The 20,715-nt window shown below is 40.9% G+C and overlaps 1 protein-coding gene across 2 annotated transcripts in view; it reads left to right on the forward strand.

Annotated features, from left to right (window-relative positions):
- Positions 1–758: 758 nt before the first annotated feature.
- The window catches only part of LOC125243610 (CUB domain-containing protein 1-like), a 68,466-nt gene continuing 48,509 nt past the window's right edge, over positions 759–20,715 (forward strand). The window contains exon 1 of one of the 2 annotated variants that reach the window (XM_048153385.1): positions 759–1,089. In XM_048153385.1, coding sequence (XP_048009342.1) covers positions 1,017–1,089 — 73 coding nt within the window. In that variant the 5' untranslated portion in view covers positions 759–1,016. The remainder of the gene's footprint in view (positions 1,090–20,715) is intronic. The other variant, XM_048153386.1, reaches the window with a different exon arrangement.

Consider the following 20,715-nt stretch of genomic DNA (forward strand, 5'->3'; position numbering starts at 1 on the left):
AATCAATAATACCAAAATAAATACAAAAAAAATAAATAAAACAATACACTTATACATGCATTCAAATAAACACAATGAAACAATGACCCCCTGCTGGTACTGTTAAGTAGACTATGCCTACACTACCCATAATTCCTTTGAGTTGCATAAAAAAGGAAACAGGAAGGCCACACTCCCTCTTAAACCCCCACCCCCGGAACCATGCTGCAGCCATGATCCCAGAAACAAAAAGGTAAGAAAATGGAAGTTGATAAACTATAAATAAAAGAAAGAAAGAAAGAAAACTCCTGGTGTCTTTTTTCTGTCGTCTAATGTGCACCTTAGACTAGGAAAAATAACCCAAAGTAATTTTTAAACAAACATTTATACAAATAAACCAAAAAAATATATAAACCAAAATAAACAGGATATACACCCAAGTTATGAGCAATTAGGGGTAACCTGGAATCTTCACAGATAGATAGATAGATAGATAGATAGATAGATAGATAGATAGATAGATAGATAGATAGATAGATAGATAGATAGAGAAGAAATAAATTATCCAATAACGCTACACATAAAACAGATTTTTTTTAAATTGAAAAAAAAAAATAGAAACTAGTGGACTGCCGACTCGCTTTCACCACAAAATTGCGGAAACGCAGGGACGCTGCTGGGCGCCGGTGTTGCAATGGAACGTTCTATTGACTGTCGCGTCTTTGCTACAGGCTTGATAGCGCTTCAAGCCCCGCCCACTAGATCCAGCGAGGAGGAGCTGGAGCTCCAGCGAGAGGGAATTAGAGTTCTAGCTCCTCTCATTCAGCAGCCGACGCCCGGGTTTTAGTGGCAGGTATGTTACTGTACTCCACGGATTCCAATGGATGACTAACCTGGAAGTCTGTCGCAAATCAGGATGCCGCTTCTTTTTTTTTCTTCTTTTCTTCTGAGGAACAGTGAAAACTAATGTCTGCAGTCAGTGGCGCACTCTTACATTTCTAGTCCACTGTAAGGAGTTTATTGGATATTAAAAAGTCATGGGTATCTGGCGGTTCACGTGCTTTTCGCTTCTTTTTGGGTTTTTCCTGTCGTCATTCTCGGAGTTCACAGGTAACATATCCAAACTCACACTCTCTAACATTCAACACTTACAGACACAGGTATTTTGATGCCCAGCAGAGTCGGTGTTAATCTGTTCCTCTTCACACTTGTGTTCTCAAATATAAAACCGGTTAGGCTAAACTCACCCTGACTACAGGTTTACACCATGGTCTGATAATCGCATTTAAGTAGGTGATGCAAAAACTTGTGAAATTGAGATCCAGGCAGTAGATAAAGTTGATGAAAAATTATTTATTCATTACAATTAAATTTAGCCTCACACGCAAACTTTAATCGATAATGAAAATACTTAATAAAACCAAAAGGTAAAATAACCATCATAAAGTATTAGTCAATAGTTAATAATAAAATTTAGAGTATTGTAAAATCCAGAGTATTGTATCTAATAGATGAAGATCAAAAAGAGCAATAATTAAGACATTTGCAGATAAGAGACAAGAAGTAAAAGTCAAGGAGAGCAAAGGAGGGAAAAAGCTGAATTATCAATGACTTGGTCAGCTTTATACCATGAGCATATAGGGAAATTTACATCCCACTCAAATTGATGTTTTTGTTCTAAAAGAAAAGGTTAATTTCACCCATTACGTCATCTACTGGTCCAGTGTCAAAAATAGTTGTTTTTATCCCCTATAGGGAATTTTGCAAATGTCAGCAGACATATTTTGATCAGATTCAAATGAGCAATAATTCTGAAAAACACCACTTCTGCAGTACTTGGCAGGCGTCCAATGTCTAACCACAAACGTGTCAGCGTGACCTGTCACACTGGAGCACTTGAAGAACAACTGAACATAACAAGCATACTCTTAAATATAAAATAACCATAAGGGTACAATAACAAGTAAATACTTGAAAATATGATAAGAATTAATATATAAAGTATTAGTACATAAATATATGAAAGCAAAATTAAAACTGATAAATCATAAGCCATAAATGATTAAAAATGAATATCAATAAAAGTGCATGAATACGAATATTGACCATTTCGGATCCATCAGTAGGTCTAGTTTTACAGTGTGGTTTGGTCAGTTAGTATTTTGTTAATGTTAAAAAAATTTCACTACTCCCATAGTGTATGATTGTTTGATTGCAGAAAAAAAATGTTTGTATTGAACATTTATTAGACAACAGATTTTGCGTAAAAATAAATCTTAAAAGTGGTTTATGGATTAAAAATCTTATATGTAGGCTATGAGTTGGCAGTGTGGGCCATTTACAGACAGATGGGGTAAAAGACACACAGTACTGATATAAATACTTTATCTAATAAATTATCTTTTTAAAAATATCTCTAAGTTAATACCAAGCGTGCCACAACAGTCCTGAAAAGTGAAGCCAAAGCGTCTCGATCGCCCCCATGTGGCTGGAAGCAGTATAGGTCATGCCTGTCCATTCTTTAGATAACTACAATAGGTTTAAATTGGAGTGATCACTTTCGTCATATCGTCCAGACCTCAAACTTGTATAGTTTTTGTTAGTTTATTTAAAAACGCCAAATTATGCTGAATATAAGATGGTAAATATTTAATTGATGAGTTGTCAACACAATATATCACAATGCAATACAGTATGATTTTACCTCGAAATCCAACATTATAACACAAAATGATAGCTGCAAATCCACGTTTCTCTGCCTGGAGTCCAGTTGTTTCTGTGAATTGCAGTGATCCATTTGCTTTTTTTTCTGTAGCTTTCGGCAGTCTGTAAAAATATACCTCAGATTTTGTGTCAAAGGTATTTGTTCAGTCCGTTTTGAATGTGTTGTGCCTTTTTTCCCGGCATTCAAGCTGGAAACCAATGCTGCTACTCAGGCCCCGTCCACACGAAACCAGGGCTTACCCTATCCGATCTTTTTTTTTTTTCCTCATCTCAAGAAATATCTGCGTACACACGAAACCACTGAAACAACTCAAAACACTGCAGTATACATGCCAGATCAGTATGTGGCGCTATAATTCTGCAATAGAGATACGCTAAAAACAATAAGACTTGGAGCATGTTCATAAACCATTTGCGCTGTATACAATAGGGTGAGCAGACGTCCCCATTTTCCGGGGACAGTCCCGGTTTTTGGTGCTCTGTCCCCGACTGCCCCCGGAAATGTCCCCGTTTTATAGCTTGTTCAAAATAGTTCGCAAATAGCCTACATTGCAAAAAATCCGACCAGCATCAGCCTGCTGGTTATCGGAGCAATATTATCAGTTATCAAAAGAAACATAATCTTTTTCAGCTTTCAAGGTAGTAACATACTAACTATTCATGTTAAATTAAAGCAATACGGTTATGTGTTTTATAACAGGGCCTCAACAGGGTGCGGGATTGTTTTGGACAATTTTAAACGTCCCCAGTCACAACGCAGCAATTTCCACACACGTCTTAACTATCACGTGGTGAAGGTGCAGTGATATGAATAAATAAAAAGAATAATGATAATAAAATATTAATAATACACTTGCAACTTATTTAGTGCTTGAAATGAGTCTAAATGCAAAATAAGTTAAACATAGTTAAGTTTAAAAAGTTTCTGTACAGAAAATATAAATTTTCTGTACACAATTTCTGTCAGTGTTGGGGAAGCTACTCTGAAACTGTAGTTTGACAAGCTACAAGCTACTCATAAAGTAGTTAAACTACAGTCAAGCTACCCTTTTGAAAAAGTAGTTAGCTACACTACAAGTTACTATCAAAAAGTAGCTAGCTATATTGAAACTACTTTTAATTATTATTATTGTTTTTTTAAAATGACATAGCTTATTACAAATAACTATAACTGAAGAATGTTTAAGTAAGATGTCTGGGGTTTAAAACAAAGCAATGCACTACAATTATAATTTCAAAGCGTACTGTTTTATTTTGTAAACTATATCAAAAGATACAATACTCAAATGTAGCCTATATCTCACACTGACTCTCTTTGCATGCTTTATATATAATACATTCAGAATTTTATATGATATATATATAAGTTTTGTTTTTCATGCTATGAGAGGACCGACCACCAATTGCACTCTGCATTTTCTGAAGAGATATCTACCTATACAAACCCGATTCCAAAAAAGTTGGGACACTGTACAAATTGTGAATAAAAAAGGAATGCAATAATTTACAAATCTCATAAACTTATATTTTATTCACAATAGAATATAGATAACATATCAAATGTTGAAAGTGAGACATTTTGAAATGTCATGAGAGCTACACATTCCAAAAAAGTTGGGACAGGTAGCAATAAGAGGCCGGAAAAGTTAAATGTACATATAAGGAACAGCTGGAGGACCAATTTACAACTTATTAGGTCAATTGGCAACATGATTGGGTATAAAAAGAGCCTCTCAGAGTGGCAGTGTCTCTCAGAAGTCAAGATGGGCAGAGGATCACCAATTCCCCTAATGCTGCGGCGAAAAATAGTGGAGCAATATCAGAAAGGAGTTTCTCAGAGAAAAATTGCAAAGAGTTTGAAGTTATCATCATCTACGTGCATAATATCATCCAAAGATTCAGAGAATCTGGAACAATCTCTGTTGCGTAAGGGTCAAGGCCGGAAAACCATACTGGATGCCTGTGATCTTCGGGCCCTTAGACGGAATGCTACTGTAATGGAAATCACAACATGGGCTCAGGAATACTTCCAGAAAACATTGTCGGTGAACACAATCCACCATGCCATTTGCCGTTGCCGGCTAAAACCTGAACTCAATGCAGGTTAAACTCACAGCACATGCAGTGATAAAGCTTTGAGACGCGACTCATGCGCTTCTCACATGAATATTCTTATACCCGAGCAACCGATTTTATTAGATCAGCCTTTGCCATGTGATAAGTGCACTAAACTATATCGCGATTTTGTTTTCTGTTCAATTGACGGATGCTTTGCCTATGTAATGACGCATTACACCGCGTTAGTGATCTTATGTTTATTATAAAACTGGTGGGACAGATGGGTGGGACAGATTAGACTAAGGCGGGTCACCACTGTAATAAAATGGTTTGCATACATTTGATATAGACTGCAATAAAGCAGGACAATCCATTTACAAAGGATATTATTCACCTGAATGTAGCTTGTAGCTTTTGGTCGTGCTACACCGCTACTTGCTGGAAAAAGTAATTAACTACTGGAAAAGTTACACTGTTTTAAAAGTAGCTGAACTACATACAAGCTACTGAAAAATGTAGTTAAACTAGTAGCACCGCTACATGTAGTTAACTACTCCCCAACACTGATTTCTGTACAGTATAAACAGCTTGTGAAAATTAATATATTAAATTCAATAATAAATGTTTAAAAAAAAAAAAAAAAAACAATTGTTAAATGCTGTTTTATTTATCTCATATTTATGTTGTTTTATTTTGTAATGTGAGTTTTGAAAATAGTGTAATAGTTTTTTGTAGTTAGGCCTACTGGTTAGTTTGTGAATTGTATTAAAACCAGACCAAAAATCCTAATATTATTACACAACAATTTAAAAAACAAAAACAGCAAACAAACAAAATGTATTGTCCCCATTTTTTTTTTATTAATAGATAATAACAAGATTTCGGTCATATTTTGACCACTCAAATAGGAAATGTCCCTGGTTTCCATTTCAGAAATCTGGTCACCTTATGTTATGGATGCTGGTAGAGCGAACACACGACGAGGAAGAGTAACGTATAATAAATCTTTACTTGATAATCCACAGGGAGAAACACAGAATCCAGAGCAGAGCATACACCAACACATCCAAGTATAAACGAGACCCGACAAACAACTGAACACAGACAGGAACTTAAATACACTGACACAAACAAGCTAAACAGGTTACCCTCCCGGTAGGTGCGTCCTCACACCTTAAAGCAACATCAAAAGGGAGGGCTGGAGGGGATTCTGGAGGTGGACGGCTGGCCAGGAGGAGGTGGGAAACAAAAGACCAGGGTGGAGATGACGGTGGAGTGATCCAGGGTGGAGCCTTGAGCAGGGGCAGATGTCGTGAGCTGACCCAGGCCACAGCTGAGACTGCGTCCTATGGAGGCGGCGTAGGAGGGAGAAGCCATGGAGCAAAGATCATAGGAGGTTAGGAGTGTAGCGACCGGCCCGTAAGTCCATGGCGTAGGTGTAGCGATGCCGGACCCAGGTGGAGCCGATGTACTGAGGGAGTCCTGCGAGGCTGAAAGTCCGACGGTCTCTGCCGGCATCGAGGGAGGAAGAAGCGTAGGCGCAGGAGCTGGGACGTCAGATCGAGGAGGACTGGAGCGTGCAGAGGCAGAGGGCGGAGCCAAGGGCTTCTCACAGCAGTGACGAGAGGACTCCCAGAGGGCCCGAGGTGTAGCCTCACCACTGATGGGAGGCATCGATGATGGGACGACAGGAATAGCTGGGGACTGGGGCAAAAACTGTGGAGCAGAGGAAGGTCCAAAACAAAAAACAGAGTCCAAGGTGTGCTGGAGAGGTGGTGGATGAGGGAGGTTTGGAGGGAACATAGGGCTGGACGGAACCAGCGGGGAGACGGACAGTTCAGGGCTGGGCGGAAAAAGCGGGGAGACGAACAGTTCAGGGCTGGGCGGAACCAGCGGGGAGATGGACAGTTCAGGGCTGGGCGGAACCAGCGGGGAGACGGACAGATAGACAGACAGACAGGAGATAACAGAGGGGGAAACAAAACAACCTCTCCAACATCAAAAAACATTTTCTCCAGTGCGGTGGCCAAACACTCACTCTCAGTGATGGGGGGGTTGGGCGGGGCTCGCTTCCATCCCGTCGAACTCCACTAAGACTCCCTCAGCGATGGTTGAGGCAGCCGGCTCACACACCTGGTCAGGCACGCGTTGCTCAGGCTCCATGGCGATGTTCAGCTCGGTCGCTCTTGTGTGCGCTGGCGTGTACGTCGCGGCGGAGTGGCTCTCGTTGTCTGCGGTGGGCTCGGGCTGTCGATCCTCGCAGTCGGGGTGTTGTTGGCTGGGCACTGGGTAGCTGGTGGGGCTGGTGTCATCGATGATGTTAACTGTGAGCGGCGAATCACAGGACACCAGCACCCACCGACGTAATCCATGAAGCTCCCTCGAGGGCCTTCCCCAGACAGCAGTGCTTTGGTGGCAGTGTTGAGGCCGGCATATAGGAAGCTGCAGAGGCAGCTGTCCGGGAAAGTAGTATATTGTACCAGACAGATAAAATCCTCTAAGTGTGCCTCGAGGGAGCATTTCTTCTGCTAAAGGCAAAGCAGTTGTACAGAAAAAAAAAGGGTCCATAGTGCAGGAAAAACAAAAAAGAACACAAACTCACCAAAAACACTGAACAAACAAAACAAAGACGACAATTCACGCCGCAACTGTTTGGGCCAGGTCTTCTGTTACAGATGCTGGTAGAGCGAACACATGATGAGGAAGAGTAACGTATAATAAATCTTTACTTGATAATCCACAGGGAGAAACACAGAATCCAGAGCAGAGCATACACCAACACATCCAAGTATAAACGAGACCCGACAAACAACTGAACACAGACAGGAACTTAAATACACTGACACAAACAAGCTAAACAGGTTAACAAGGGGGTGTGGTTCAATGAGTGTCCATAGTGACTGAATGTGGCGGGAAACAGAACAAAGGAACATGTGACAAAATGCAAACCAAAACAAACAGAACATGACGGTGACCGTAACACCTTAGTATACAAACTTTAATAAAGCTTCGAAATAAAGCTTTATTTTAATATATATAATATAAATATTTCACCTTCCGAAAACGCCGGATCTGTGAGGACGAAATGCCTATCCGATACAAAATTTGTGTATACACACAGAAACACATCTCCGTGTGGATGGTGCCTGAGTCTTTTTGCCACTCAGTGGGCATAACCGCAGTCATAACGCCCGGCGGTGATGTCACGTGCATACCCTCTATTCCAGAGGGACGTAAGACAACTACTAAACAATTACATTACGCTTGAAATATATATATATATATTTTTTTATATGACAATTTCTGTCATATAATTAGGCAGTTTTAATCACACTGGTGTTAGTTCAAGTGTTCGTTCTTTAAATAAGTTTGGTTTTAGTTAGTTGTTTGATGCTATAAAAATGAGGTGTGACGTCATGATTGACAGCTGATGTTGACAGCTTTCTCTGAGTGAAGTAGTCACTGAGGCTCCAACAGACTTTTTTCTGGATCTTCGCGAGGTGACTGGAGCTTTAACTTTAATTTCTACATTTCCATAGCTGTTCAATAAATATACTATCATTAAAATATGTTAATTATAGAAATATAATTTAAAAATATAGAAACAAAATTAGGTTACACTTTATTTTAAGGTGTCGTTGTTACACTGTAAATATACATTGAAGTACTGCGTATTAAGTAACTACATGTACTTACTGTTGGGTTAGGATTAGGGTTTGGTTTACTTGCATGTAATTATGCATAATTTATAGTTATTACTATAGTAAGTACATGTCACATATGCAACAATGACACTGTAAAATGAAGTGTTAACCCAAAATTATTTTAAAAAGTAAACATTCTGAAAGCATTGAAGGAGATCCCGTAATAATTTAATATAGATTTAGGCTACAGTATAACAAATTATATTTTATTATATGATAAGATTAAATATCATATTTTTAAATATGATGTTTTGATTATAAATGTGGTGAATATCTCTAAGGTTGACACACAACTTAATATATGATATTCACCATCTGAATCTAAGCATGTCATATCAACAAATGGAAAAGTCAGCCAGCTGTTTATCATCATGTTAATTATTGTGCCTTTCGCCCGAACAGCAGGGTGAAAGCCTTTTACCCCGAATACCATACTTTTACATATTCTTCCTTTATTGAAAAACGGTTGCTTTAATTACCTTGAACGAAACTGAAAATCATTAATAACATCTTTGTCTCAAAATATATTCAATATTTAGCTTTAATGGGCTCATGAATTGAGAAATCAACTTTTCCTTGAGCTTTTGATATATATGAGGTCATCGTACTATAAGAATATCTTATAAGTTTCAGAACTGAAAACTTCCTTGTTAGTCCAATAAAAGCTTTTATTGACCCAGGGCAATGATCAAGGTAGGCAGCGAACTGGAGCGGAGTCTGGAGACGACTCGGGCACTGGAGCGGCCATCTTGTCCGTAGACACTGGCGGGGCGGCCATCTTGTCTGTAGACACTGGCTTAATGGTCATGACGTGATGAAACTCTGGACGATCAGCGGAGACGTGACGTGGCTCTGGACGATCAGCGGAGATGTGACGTGGCTCTGGACGATCAGCGGAGACGTGAAGTGGCTCTGGACGATCAGCAGAGATGTGAAGTGGCTCTGGAAGATCAGCGGAGACGTTGCGTGGCTCTGGGAGGTCTGCGGAGACGTGGCGAGGCTCTGGGAGATCAGCTGGGACTTGACTTGGCTCACGAAGATCCACTATGACTTGATTTGGCTCACGAAGATCAACTGTGACTTGACTTGGCTCAGAAAGATCAACTCTGACTTGACTTGGCTCAGGGAGATCAGCTGGGACTTGACTTGGCTCACGAAGATCCACTATGACTTGATTTGGCTCACGAAGATCAACTGTGACTTGACTTGGCTCAGGAATGACGGCCATCTTGATTGGAGCCTCTGACATGGCAGCCACATTGTAAACAGTCCTTGAAGTGGCAGCCATGTTGTGAACTGGCTCAGGTATGGGAACTATAGAGCAGGAAGGTGCATAAAGCACAGGGCTAATATGAGTTGGTTTAGGGATACCAGCAGTACATATTGACACCAGTGGTAGATCCTCCACACTGGATGCCAATCTCTGACGCTTGAGGCTGGTTTCCCCTGATAGAACAGAGCAGAGTTCTGGAAAGCCAACTGCCATAGGACGTGACTCAGGGATGATAGACAAGACGTAGAGAGGTTCTGGAAGGTCTTCCAATATGAGACGAGGATCTCGAAGATCTTTTGAGACGAGACGAGGATCTCGAAGATCTGTTGAGACGAGACGAGGATCTCGAAGATCTGTTTAGATGAGACAAGGATCTCGAAGATCTGATGGTATGAGACGAGGCTCTGGAAGATTTGATTAAATGTAATGAGGCTCTAGCATGGCTGCTGAGACGTGACAAGGCTCTTGGATATCTGCTGAGATGTAATGAGGCTCTGGAATGGTCTTAAATGCAGAAATGGAATCTGATGCGGCCACCATTATGTGATTAGGAGCTGTCGAGAGAGTTACTGGATTTGCAAGTACAGAGAGTTTTGGGGTTGCAATAACTAGACTGGAGGGCATGGAAAACTGTGATGGTTCAAGCTCGGCTGCTGCCGGAGCTTCCTCCACAGTAAACGGTGAACCACACAGTATTAACGCATAGTCCATAAAGTCTCACAGAGAGGAATTTAATGTTCCTTCAGGGAACCAGGATCTTAATGGCTCACTGAGTCGCAAACGAAAAATGTCCTTCAAAAACACCTCATCAAAAGGAACCAGAAAAGATAACTCACTGAATTGGTGGATATAATCCTCAATTGATAGCTCTCCCTGACGCAGAGCTAGTAGCTGGTTGACCGGATCCATAGTTGCACTGGGAACACTCAACAAGCTGCTGGATCTTGGTGATGGCTGATTATTCTGTAATGTTTGGAATCGAGATGACAGTGTGGTAGATCCAAATGCAAGCTTTTATTAAAATGAGCGTAGTCGTACAGGCAGAGGTCAAACACCAGCAAACAGATACAAGAGGGCAAGGCAAAAGAGTAATCCAAAATGCAGGCAATGGTCAAGGTAGGCAGCGAACGATCATCAAACAAGAAAAACAGTCCAGGGTCAAAAATAGTGATGGGACGGTTGATACCGGGGCTCCGATGCAGTTTTCAAAGCACTATTGTATCACACACTGTACCGATGCTTGTATCGAATTGATAATACCACGTGATTGATGACGTTTGAAGCTTCGAACGTCATGCAGTATCGGAAAGTCGAGACGGCTGTTTTGAAAAAAATTGGCGCTTCAGCTGATGCATTTAGGAAAATGCATTTAATCATGTTTTATGATATTGGTTTTATGATAGGTCTAAGAGACCCTGAACAGAATATAAGGGTTAACCAGCTCATCCAAAATATTTCAACTAGCCTGCTCATGTCAGTTATGATCACATCATTGTATATTTTATATTATTGATCAGTATGTGAATCCGTTGCAGGCTACACATGACACGAGTGGTGGTCTCATAGTCACAAATTACTTTAGATGACATTAGATCAGATTAGATAGAACTGATTCAAGACAAGAGTGATTCCGTATGTCACAGACTTCCGAAGCTTTGGTCACGTGCTTTTTCAAACTGCTCTGCAATGATTTAGATATGGTGGAGAAAACAAATCTGACCACCAGATGTCGCTAATGCGCACTGTGTTAAAAGCTTCGAGTAATGAACCGTTTTTCGGCACAATTTGATGAAAGCCTCAAATGCTTCAGAAAGCCTCGGTTTCCCATCACTAATCAAAAACAAAGGCTAGGCAAGGCAAGGCAAGGCAAGGCAAGGGCAAGGAAACACAGAGACAAGGTGGGATACAGGACTAAACAATACTGTGTGTGTGTGTTTGGGTGCAGCTTATAAAGTGTCACTGATGGGAAACAGGTGTGAGTGTGTGATTGGTTCCTAGATGGGGAATTGTGGGAAATGTAGTCCAGAGTGATGTGTGACCGTGTGTGCCATGAAAAGGTGACAATGGTGAACCGGTGACCTCTGGTGGGGAGTAGCAGGAAACAGCAGGCGCAGGATACATGACAGTTGAAAACGTTGAAAGCACAATAATCTGCGCAAGAGACGCTGTTCCTCAGGCTGAATTGTGTGTGCGCGCTCCAAAACGGATCGCAAATAGACAAACAAATTACACTTTGGGCTTCAGGTGCACGTCCAAACGATCAAATACACACAAAAGTATGTTAAAATGACCGGATCGGAACTGGATTGGATGTTTAGCTACTTAAACGCAGTTTATATCGTAAGTGTACATTTATTTAATAAGCATTAATCTATTAATTTATACTGTGAAAACTATTTTACATTTGGTTACTTAGATTTCTTTTATAGGCTAGGCCTATTTTACTTACCTGAACACATGAACAAATGAAAGCACTTTATTTTATTTGTATCTTTATTTTATTGTATTTGTCAGTTTGTTTTACTTTCTTTCTTTCTTCATGTCCTTGCTATATCTTATATAAAACACCAAAAATGCCGAAAACTATATAATATAAAGCAATGTTAATTCAGCTCTATATATAAAACAAAAAGTACTGATAAGAATACCGTTAAACCACCGGATCGATAAGCAGTATCGGTAAGAGCAGTAATACTGTTAAAACCTTAACGATACCCATCCCTAGGGAACACATATAAACCATTACAGGGCCCTACGCTAACATTTTTCTTTAGGAACAATTGTGCTTAATGCAGCTCATTGGTAAATAATGTTGTATGAATGTTTTTAAATATAATTTTTTGAATTTATAAATATGTAAAAAATTAAACTTTAAAAGTTTGATATTTTAAGTAAAAACTATTGTAGCATATGCACACTTATCAGGATCGTCAATAAAATCTGGAATCTTCAGAATGCTTCTCGCATGCCGGACTGTGTTGTAATCTGACTTCGGCTCCGGCCGGTCCAGAAAAAACAGACACTCTGACACCTTTGTTACCCTCCGAGGTAAAACAGAGGGCTCCATTTCCTAGCTCTTGGGACATCAAAGGGCCCTCATGTGGACTAAGTGCCAGATCACATTCCAACACACACCACACACCAGAGATGTTCACAAGTCTTTTATCTGGAGTCCGAGTCAAGTCTGAAGTCTTTAAGCTGGAGTCCGAGTCAAGTCTGAAGTCTTTAAGCTAGAGTCCGAGTCAAGTCTGGAGTCTTTTGTCACGAGTCTGAGTCGAGTCTCGAGTCATTAAAAAAAAAAAAAAAGAAGAAAAAAAAAAAAAAAACAATTCTCAATATAGCTGCAAGCAGCAATTCGGGGCCAAGCCCCAGTAGGGGCAGTAGCGCAATACGGAGCAGGAAGAGCAAAAACAGCAGAAATTGAATGTACATGCAAAACATCTGGTTCAGAAGGACAGGTGGAAATGAAATGAAAATCAATAGAAGTTCAGAGAACGAACACGGAATGAACTAAAATACTTGTATCTCATTGAAGAGGAATAAAGATTAGCACAATCCTTATTTGGATAAAAAAGGTATCAAAATGACTCATTACACACAATTGTATAAAGGAACCCCACACGAGATTCGAATCCACGACCTCCGGGTCCAAGGTCCATTTCTCATCTCATTGCACCACTGTGCAAGTGAATGTTTCCACACCTGCCGAAGTTTATTAGTTCATGTAAAAATGAACTCAAAATGAAGAATTCTTATAAAGCTGCACTTTAGATCATTCTGCAGCTCATCATGCTGTAGTGCAATACAGAGCAGGAAGAGGAAAAACAGCAGAAAATGAACAAACATGAAACAGCTGGTTCAGAATTACGGGCAAGAATGAACTCAGAATGTACATAAGCTTAGATGAAAATGAACACAGCATGAAACAAAAAGCATTTATTTCTAATCCAAGAGGCAGTAAAGGAATCAAAACACACTATTTTATAAAACCGCTCCACCTGGGATTCGAACCCACTAACTTCGGATACAGGGCTCTTCAGATAACTGGCTTTACACATTGAGCTACTTGAGGATGCACATTCAACAGACTGTGGAAGAAACCTTTTAGTCTAACAAAGAATTCACAAAAAAAGCATTACTTAGCATGCTAACCATATTAGCATGCTAAGCTAACTTAATGCTAATGAAGCTCATGGTTAACTTGATAAATGAAGAGCCACATTAAAGAGAATGACAACTGGTTAGCATGCTAAGCAATTAGCATGCTAAGCTAACTAGCATTAAGACAACAAACACAAGCAAGGTCACATTCAGAGATGAATATCTTGGGAATGGTAGCGAATATCAAAAATCCATTCAGTCATTTCTGTGCGGCTCGGTCCAAAGATCACCTGAGCTGATTTTGGACAAAATTGGACAAAAATTGTAGGAGGAGTAGCGAAAAAACTGTTTTCCATTTATTTCAATATGGCGGACAGGTACATTTAAGGAAAATGACAAATGACACATCGTCGGAATCGGCATAAGCCAGGGAATAAAATGACATAAAGCATACACATTTTGGAAAGTGTTTTCAAAAGTTATAAGTGGTTTTGCAATAATCATTACATCTGTGGAACAGTAGGTGGCGCTGTGTTGAAACTTCTCAGGTACCTTCAGGACCTTCTAAAGGTCATACATACCAATTTGTGTGAAGATATGTCAAATTGTTTAAAAGTTATTGCAATTTATGACAAAATTCAAAATGGCGGACACGTGGTTCATCCGATGTTGACGAATTCGATATCCTCGGATTCGGCATGGCACAGGGAATCCATAGACACCAAGATCTTGATTTTCTAATAAAGTGTTCAAAAGTTATTGGCCAAAATAGCCATTTTTCAGATCTCATGACCTGTAGGTGGCGCTGTTCCCAAATTTGGCATGGAACCTCAGATCATGGTCTTGATCAAGTGTACCAATTTTAGTTTTGATTGCTCAAAGTTTGGCCGAGATACAGCCTCTATAGCAATTTTGGGTCAACCTCGTTAACTTCGTGACATCATAACTTTTGAACAAAGATGAATAAAAAAAATCTGTTCAGTCATTTCTGTGCGGCTCAGACCAAAGATCACCTGATCAAAGTTTGGACAAAATTGGACAAATTTTGAAGGAGGAGTAGCGAAAAAACGGAATACTGTACTTTTCAAAATGGCCGCTACTGTAATGGGCGGAGACTTAATGTAAGAATTTGAATAGAATCAGCATGAAGAGACGAATCAGATGTACTAAATTGTATTTTTCTAGAGCAAATGGTTCAAAAGTTATAAACTTTAGAATGTTTAATTTTTGAACTGGTGGTGGCGCTATAGAGTTGGTCCTAGAGACTCCGAAATTGGTCAGATTTCTAGACATGACCATCACTACAAGTGTGCCAAATTTCATCATTTTCTCATGTTCCGTTGATAGGGCTGCCATAGACTCCCATTCGGGAGGAAGAATAATAATAATAAAAGGGAAAACGTACAATTACAATAGGGGCTACAGCCCCTTTGGGGCTTGGCCCCTAATAATCAAATCCTAGTTTATCCTAGTTGTATTATATAGAAAAATTATATGATCTTTCTATAATCTGTTTTATTTGAAATTAAGGTCCTATGATGTAAGGGATAATGTACATCCAGTTTTTTGCTTTATAATCCATTACAATGTACAAAACAGTCGTCCCAGCAACACGAGTAGTCATTTTCAATACACTCGCTAAGTGGACACAAGATGGCGCCAGTGAGTCGAAGATCGAAGATTGATAAAACGTAGTGCTAGGTTTAAAGTCTAGATTTTTTTTCATATTTGTAACAATGTTCGATGTAAGGAAGGAAGAGGACAGGGTCGGCTTGACTACTGACTGCTTTATTATGCTTCAAAACAACAAAAAGGTGTGCAAACAGGCACAGTGTGATCAAACGACATAAACAATAATCTCCGTCTTCATCTGGGAGTGCAGCAGTCAGTAGTCCTTCTCTCTCTCACACACTCCTGCTTCTCCTGGCGTTAAATACTCTCTCCACGCCAATTACTGAAACAAGAGACAGGTGTTCATTATTTGCGCTTAACCCACTCACGCACCGCGGCTCTCCTGCCTCTCTCTCCCGCTGCAGACTCCGCTGAACCACGCCCCTCCTGCCACAATATTTTAACAGGCTGGCAATTCAAATGAGCCATGCAGCTACACCACAGTAAAATAGTTGTGTGAGTTTATGTGTCTAACCTTTTTGGATGCGATGTCTCATAAAATTTGATGATGTTGTTCCGGTGTCTGTAATTGTTTTCCCACATTATATGCGTCTAGCTGATCTGATGTGATAAACCCAAACGAAAGAACATATGGCACGGTGGCTCCCGTCATGTTGCATGGGACTCTTATTATGACATTTTGGAGTTTATGCGCACGGACATACGTAATCAAATGGACCCTTCGCTAAGCCCCGCCCTCCTTAGTTACTGTTGCTACGCCTGTCAAGCTTTTGCGTCTGGCAAGTCATTTACAGTATGTATGCACCGGTGTCAGACATTTTCAAGGGGATAATTAGTCATTTTTGGCGAACAGGTGAAATATCTGAGAGAACAAGACAAAAGGGACTGCAGTATGCATTCGAGGGATATATCCACGACATAATATGCAACCGATTAGAAAATAATTTGATCAAAATTTAAGCTAAAGCTCCCAGCGCGAGCAGCAGCGGCCTCATACGCTGATTATTCAAATGGGAAACACACAATTTATTGAGGAAAAGCTTTGTTCATCCACAGCAGGTTAAGTGAAATTTGTGAAAATAACCTAATAATTATAAATCAAACAGTTTATCCATAAGTCTTTACGGTTTTCGGGCGTGGCTTAGCGAAGGGTCAATTCTATGGCAAGAGTCCAATCTACCACGACAAGTAAGGAAATATATGTGACGCAGATATTATAAAACCATTTAAACACAACACAAATTCTTTATTTATTATATCAGTAGTTAAGGGTAAAAGACTTGAGTCGTTTTTAAAATAATCCGAGTCTTTTGTGCCGAGTCGAGTCAAGTCTGAAGTCATTCCAGGTCGAGTCCGAGTCCGAGTCTGAAGTCTGTTAAAATGCGACTCGAGTGCGACTCAAGTCCGAGTCTCTAACTCGAGTGCCCATCTCTGCCACACACACATAGACACACACAAAAACACACAAACATCCTTAGAGATTGTATGTACAGCTACTCTTAAAATATGACTGTGCCAAAGTGTACCCGACACGTATATCAAGTGCATGTATGCTTCCTAGTGTTTAGACTTAGTTTAAATGACTGCATTTGTGCTAGTGTTCGTTTTAATGATGGAATTTTGTCTGTAAACCATAACTTCTTCTACATGCTTTTCTTATATGTCAAGTTTAGATTCATTTTAAAGCTATTTCCACGTTTCATTCACCTATGTATATTACATGGCTGTCAAATGCATTGTTCGATTTGTTTAATGATGCTGTGAAGAAAGTACTCCATCTCGAAATCCGATCTGATAGTCATAAATTATGCAAATTCAGCTAGGAGACAAGACAAAGGAAAAGCTTGCCCGCCAACTTTGCACCTATGTCATTGGCTATTCCACCTCAAGGAGGTGTGTCGGCTTATCTGTCATAAAAGAGGAGTACCAGGATTTTTCTGTGTGTTCTCCCAATTGCCCTGAATCATCCATCGCCATCGCGCTCATCCTTCGGGACCACCATCTTCCAGCGAAACTAACTTTCAAGTCCTCAGTTCAAACCTTCCCGCGGAACTGAAGAAGCCAACGAACTGCACCAGCGCTAAACCGAAACTCGACACGCAAAACTAATGCAAGTACCACCGTTTCTCAATCTTAGATAATGAAACTGATTTCCGTGCTGGCCTCAAGGACTGTTTGTAAGTTTTGCTGCTTGCCTTCTCTCTTTCCTTTTCTCTACTTTCACTTTTGTAAATATGTGTATATCCTGTGTATAGCCGTATAACCACTGTAGTCGTAGTTTGCATATATTAAACACATTATATCCATGCTTTTTGTTCTTTTGCTCATTCAACAAAAACCAGGTCACTTTAACGTTTCAATTCTAATACAATCGCTCTATGTTTGATGCTATCATAGGAATTTATCCTCGTGGCCAGAGGATAACATTTCCGTTATAATAGTCTGTGGAAAACTTACTGTTTGCTGGACAAACTAATAGTTTCTCTAAATAATTATTAAACCAGAACTAATCATATAGGTAATTGATTATAATTCGTTGTAATTAATTCACAATATATGTTTAATTCCCCCTTGGGTTGGTATGTGCATATATTGAGTCATAAAGCTTTATGACTTATTATATTCATATGCCCCACCCATAAATTGATTAATAACTGCACAGATCGCTACACTATGTTAAGTGTAAATATGAAAATAAATGTATTTACATTTACCGCCAGTAGGTGATGGTATATCTTAATGTGCGAGTCATTTATTCAGTCATTCAAAACGCACTTTCATTCAGGAATCACCATTGCTTGGAGATGCGCAGTAGTTCTGGCGTGGCTTTGTTTGAAACTGTTTTCACGAAATAGAGCAAAAACAGACATTATTGTGTCTAATGTTAAATCACTTAATATCAACTTGTTTATTGGACTTCAGTAAGATCAGCAAGTATCACATTTGCAATCATGCCAATACTTGGAGAAACAGGAATATACTCGTGTGATATTGCTTAACTAACTTGTTGAGATCGACGGTGTTACCGGTGTTCAGCCGCAACACCGGTTACATCACTTCAACACTTCACTTGCCCACCGTGACCGCGGCACCGCCCCCCACCGTTGTTTTGATTATAGTAATAAAAATAATTTAGTTTAGTTAGAGAACAGATACAGTTAAAAACAGAACGCGTCTGCTCAATTCAGTGAGCCGAATGAGAGTTGCAGCGCAGATTAGCAGCAGGTGACAGATTTCACCTCACTTTGTCATTATACTGTTTTGTTGTGTTTTTGATTAAGAATAAAAATGAACCCACCCACTATTCAAGCAATTGCCACCTCTGAAATTGCCACTACTTCAAAAGTGAAAGTAAAACAACATGGGCATTCATAGCGTTACGTGTGTTTCTATTAATTTTTGGTGACATTTTTGCCCTCAAACCCTTTAATTTCTGACCTTGCTTATGATAATCCAAATGTAGTATTTCCAGTTAATTTGGCTGAAACATCAGCAGCATGAGACTGTCTTGTAAATGCGCATCACCTGTTTCACCTTGTAAACAATCTGTTAGTCCGTCGCGTACGTCTTTTGCACTTGCTCTGCTGACTGAAGCAAAGCCTTTAAATGCAGGCATGAAAAGCAGCCGATTGCAGTACGAAACATAACTGTTGTTCAGTGTGGATGCATATTAGGAGGTGTACTTTTTGTTCCAATTGTATTATAGTTCTATTCATGAGAATCGATCGGGTCACTCACACCTGTCACAGTTCCCATCTGTTCTGGACTCAGAAACACATGTGGCCTGGTCAGCTCACCTTCCGCAGGTCCCCTCCACATACCCCTCCAGCGACTTATCCATTCCTGCCTGCCTGAATATCCCCGAAATTACAAGATGGCCACCGTCCCAGAGCCTCGACATAAGATGGCCGACACCGCGTCGGAGCCTCGGTGCAAGATGGCCGCCGCCACACCTGAGCCGCATTGCAAGATGGCCGCCGCCATTTCAGAGCCTCGGTGCCAGATGGCCGCCGCCACGCCTGAACCCTCAGTGAGGATGGACGCCACCTCAACTGGGCTCTCGGCTGATTTTGGCTTCCACGCTTGTGCCCCTTGGCATACTGGTGGAATATGAGGGGATGACCTGGAAGCCAGAATCCATTCCAGACTCTGCTCCTGTCACCGAGCCCGCTCCAGACTCCGCTCCACTCCATGAGCCCGTTCCTTTCCATGAGCCCTTTCCTCTCCAAGAGGGTGCACCACTCCACGAGCCTGCTCCACTCCTAGAGGGTGCTCCACTCCACGAGCCCGTTACAATCCACGAGCCCTTTCCACTCCAAGGGGGCGCTCCATTACACGAGCCCGCTCTATTACACAAGCCCGCTCCATTCCACAAACCAGCTCCATTCCACATTCCTGCTACAGTATCCGCTCCAGCTCCCCCAAAGTGCGGATCCTCCCAAAGAAATTTTTGATAGAAGGACTAAAATCGTTGATACAAGGACTAACATTCCAATGCTCCTGGCCATAGTAGCTGAGCTTGGGGTCAGGACTGAGGCCACGGAGGCCACACCGCCAAGGCGCCTTGAACTGCCTGTGCCACTATGGCCCCCGGAACTGCCTGTGCCAACATGGTCCCCTGAGCTGTCAGTGCCGCCCTGGCACCCTGAGTTACCGGCGCCCCCATGGTCCCTGAGTTACCCGCAACGCCATGGTCCCTGAGTTACCCACAACGCCATGGTCCCATGAACTGCCTGATTCGCCATGGTGTCCGAAGTGGCCAGCTCCACCCTGGACACCTGCATGGCCGGGGCCACACTGGAGGCATCCTAGCCAGTCTGCTCCTGCCCACTGCCTCCAAGGTGCCCACCCCCCCTCCCCGTTTGGACTCTTTTTGAGGTGCGAGGTCACGCCTTCTGGGAGTGGGGAGTAATGTCAGGGTTCTCTGTTTATGTTTCCTTTTGTCACATGTTCTTTATTCTCAGTTTTCCCGCCACTAGTTTGTTCCCTTGGTTACCCTGATTTAGTTCCTTGGTCCCAGCTGTGTCTTGTTAATTAACCTAGTTTGCCCCTCTGGTTGACCTGTATATATTCCCTTTGTTCTCCCTCAGTCTTTGTCGGTTCTCGTTTATGTTATACATTTGTGTTGGTGGTGTTTCTCCTGTTTCCTGGATTATTATTAAAAATTATCAACAAGAGGGATACGCCATGGCAAACAAGTGTGTCTTAAGTTGTATTTTAAAAACGAGTCAGCACCCCTGACAT

This window comes from Megalobrama amblycephala, linkage group LG13 (assembly GCF_018812025.1).
Source record: "Megalobrama amblycephala isolate DHTTF-2021 linkage group LG13, ASM1881202v1, whole genome shotgun sequence".
Lineage (NCBI taxonomy): Eukaryota > Metazoa > Chordata > Actinopteri > Cypriniformes > Xenocyprididae > Megalobrama > Megalobrama amblycephala.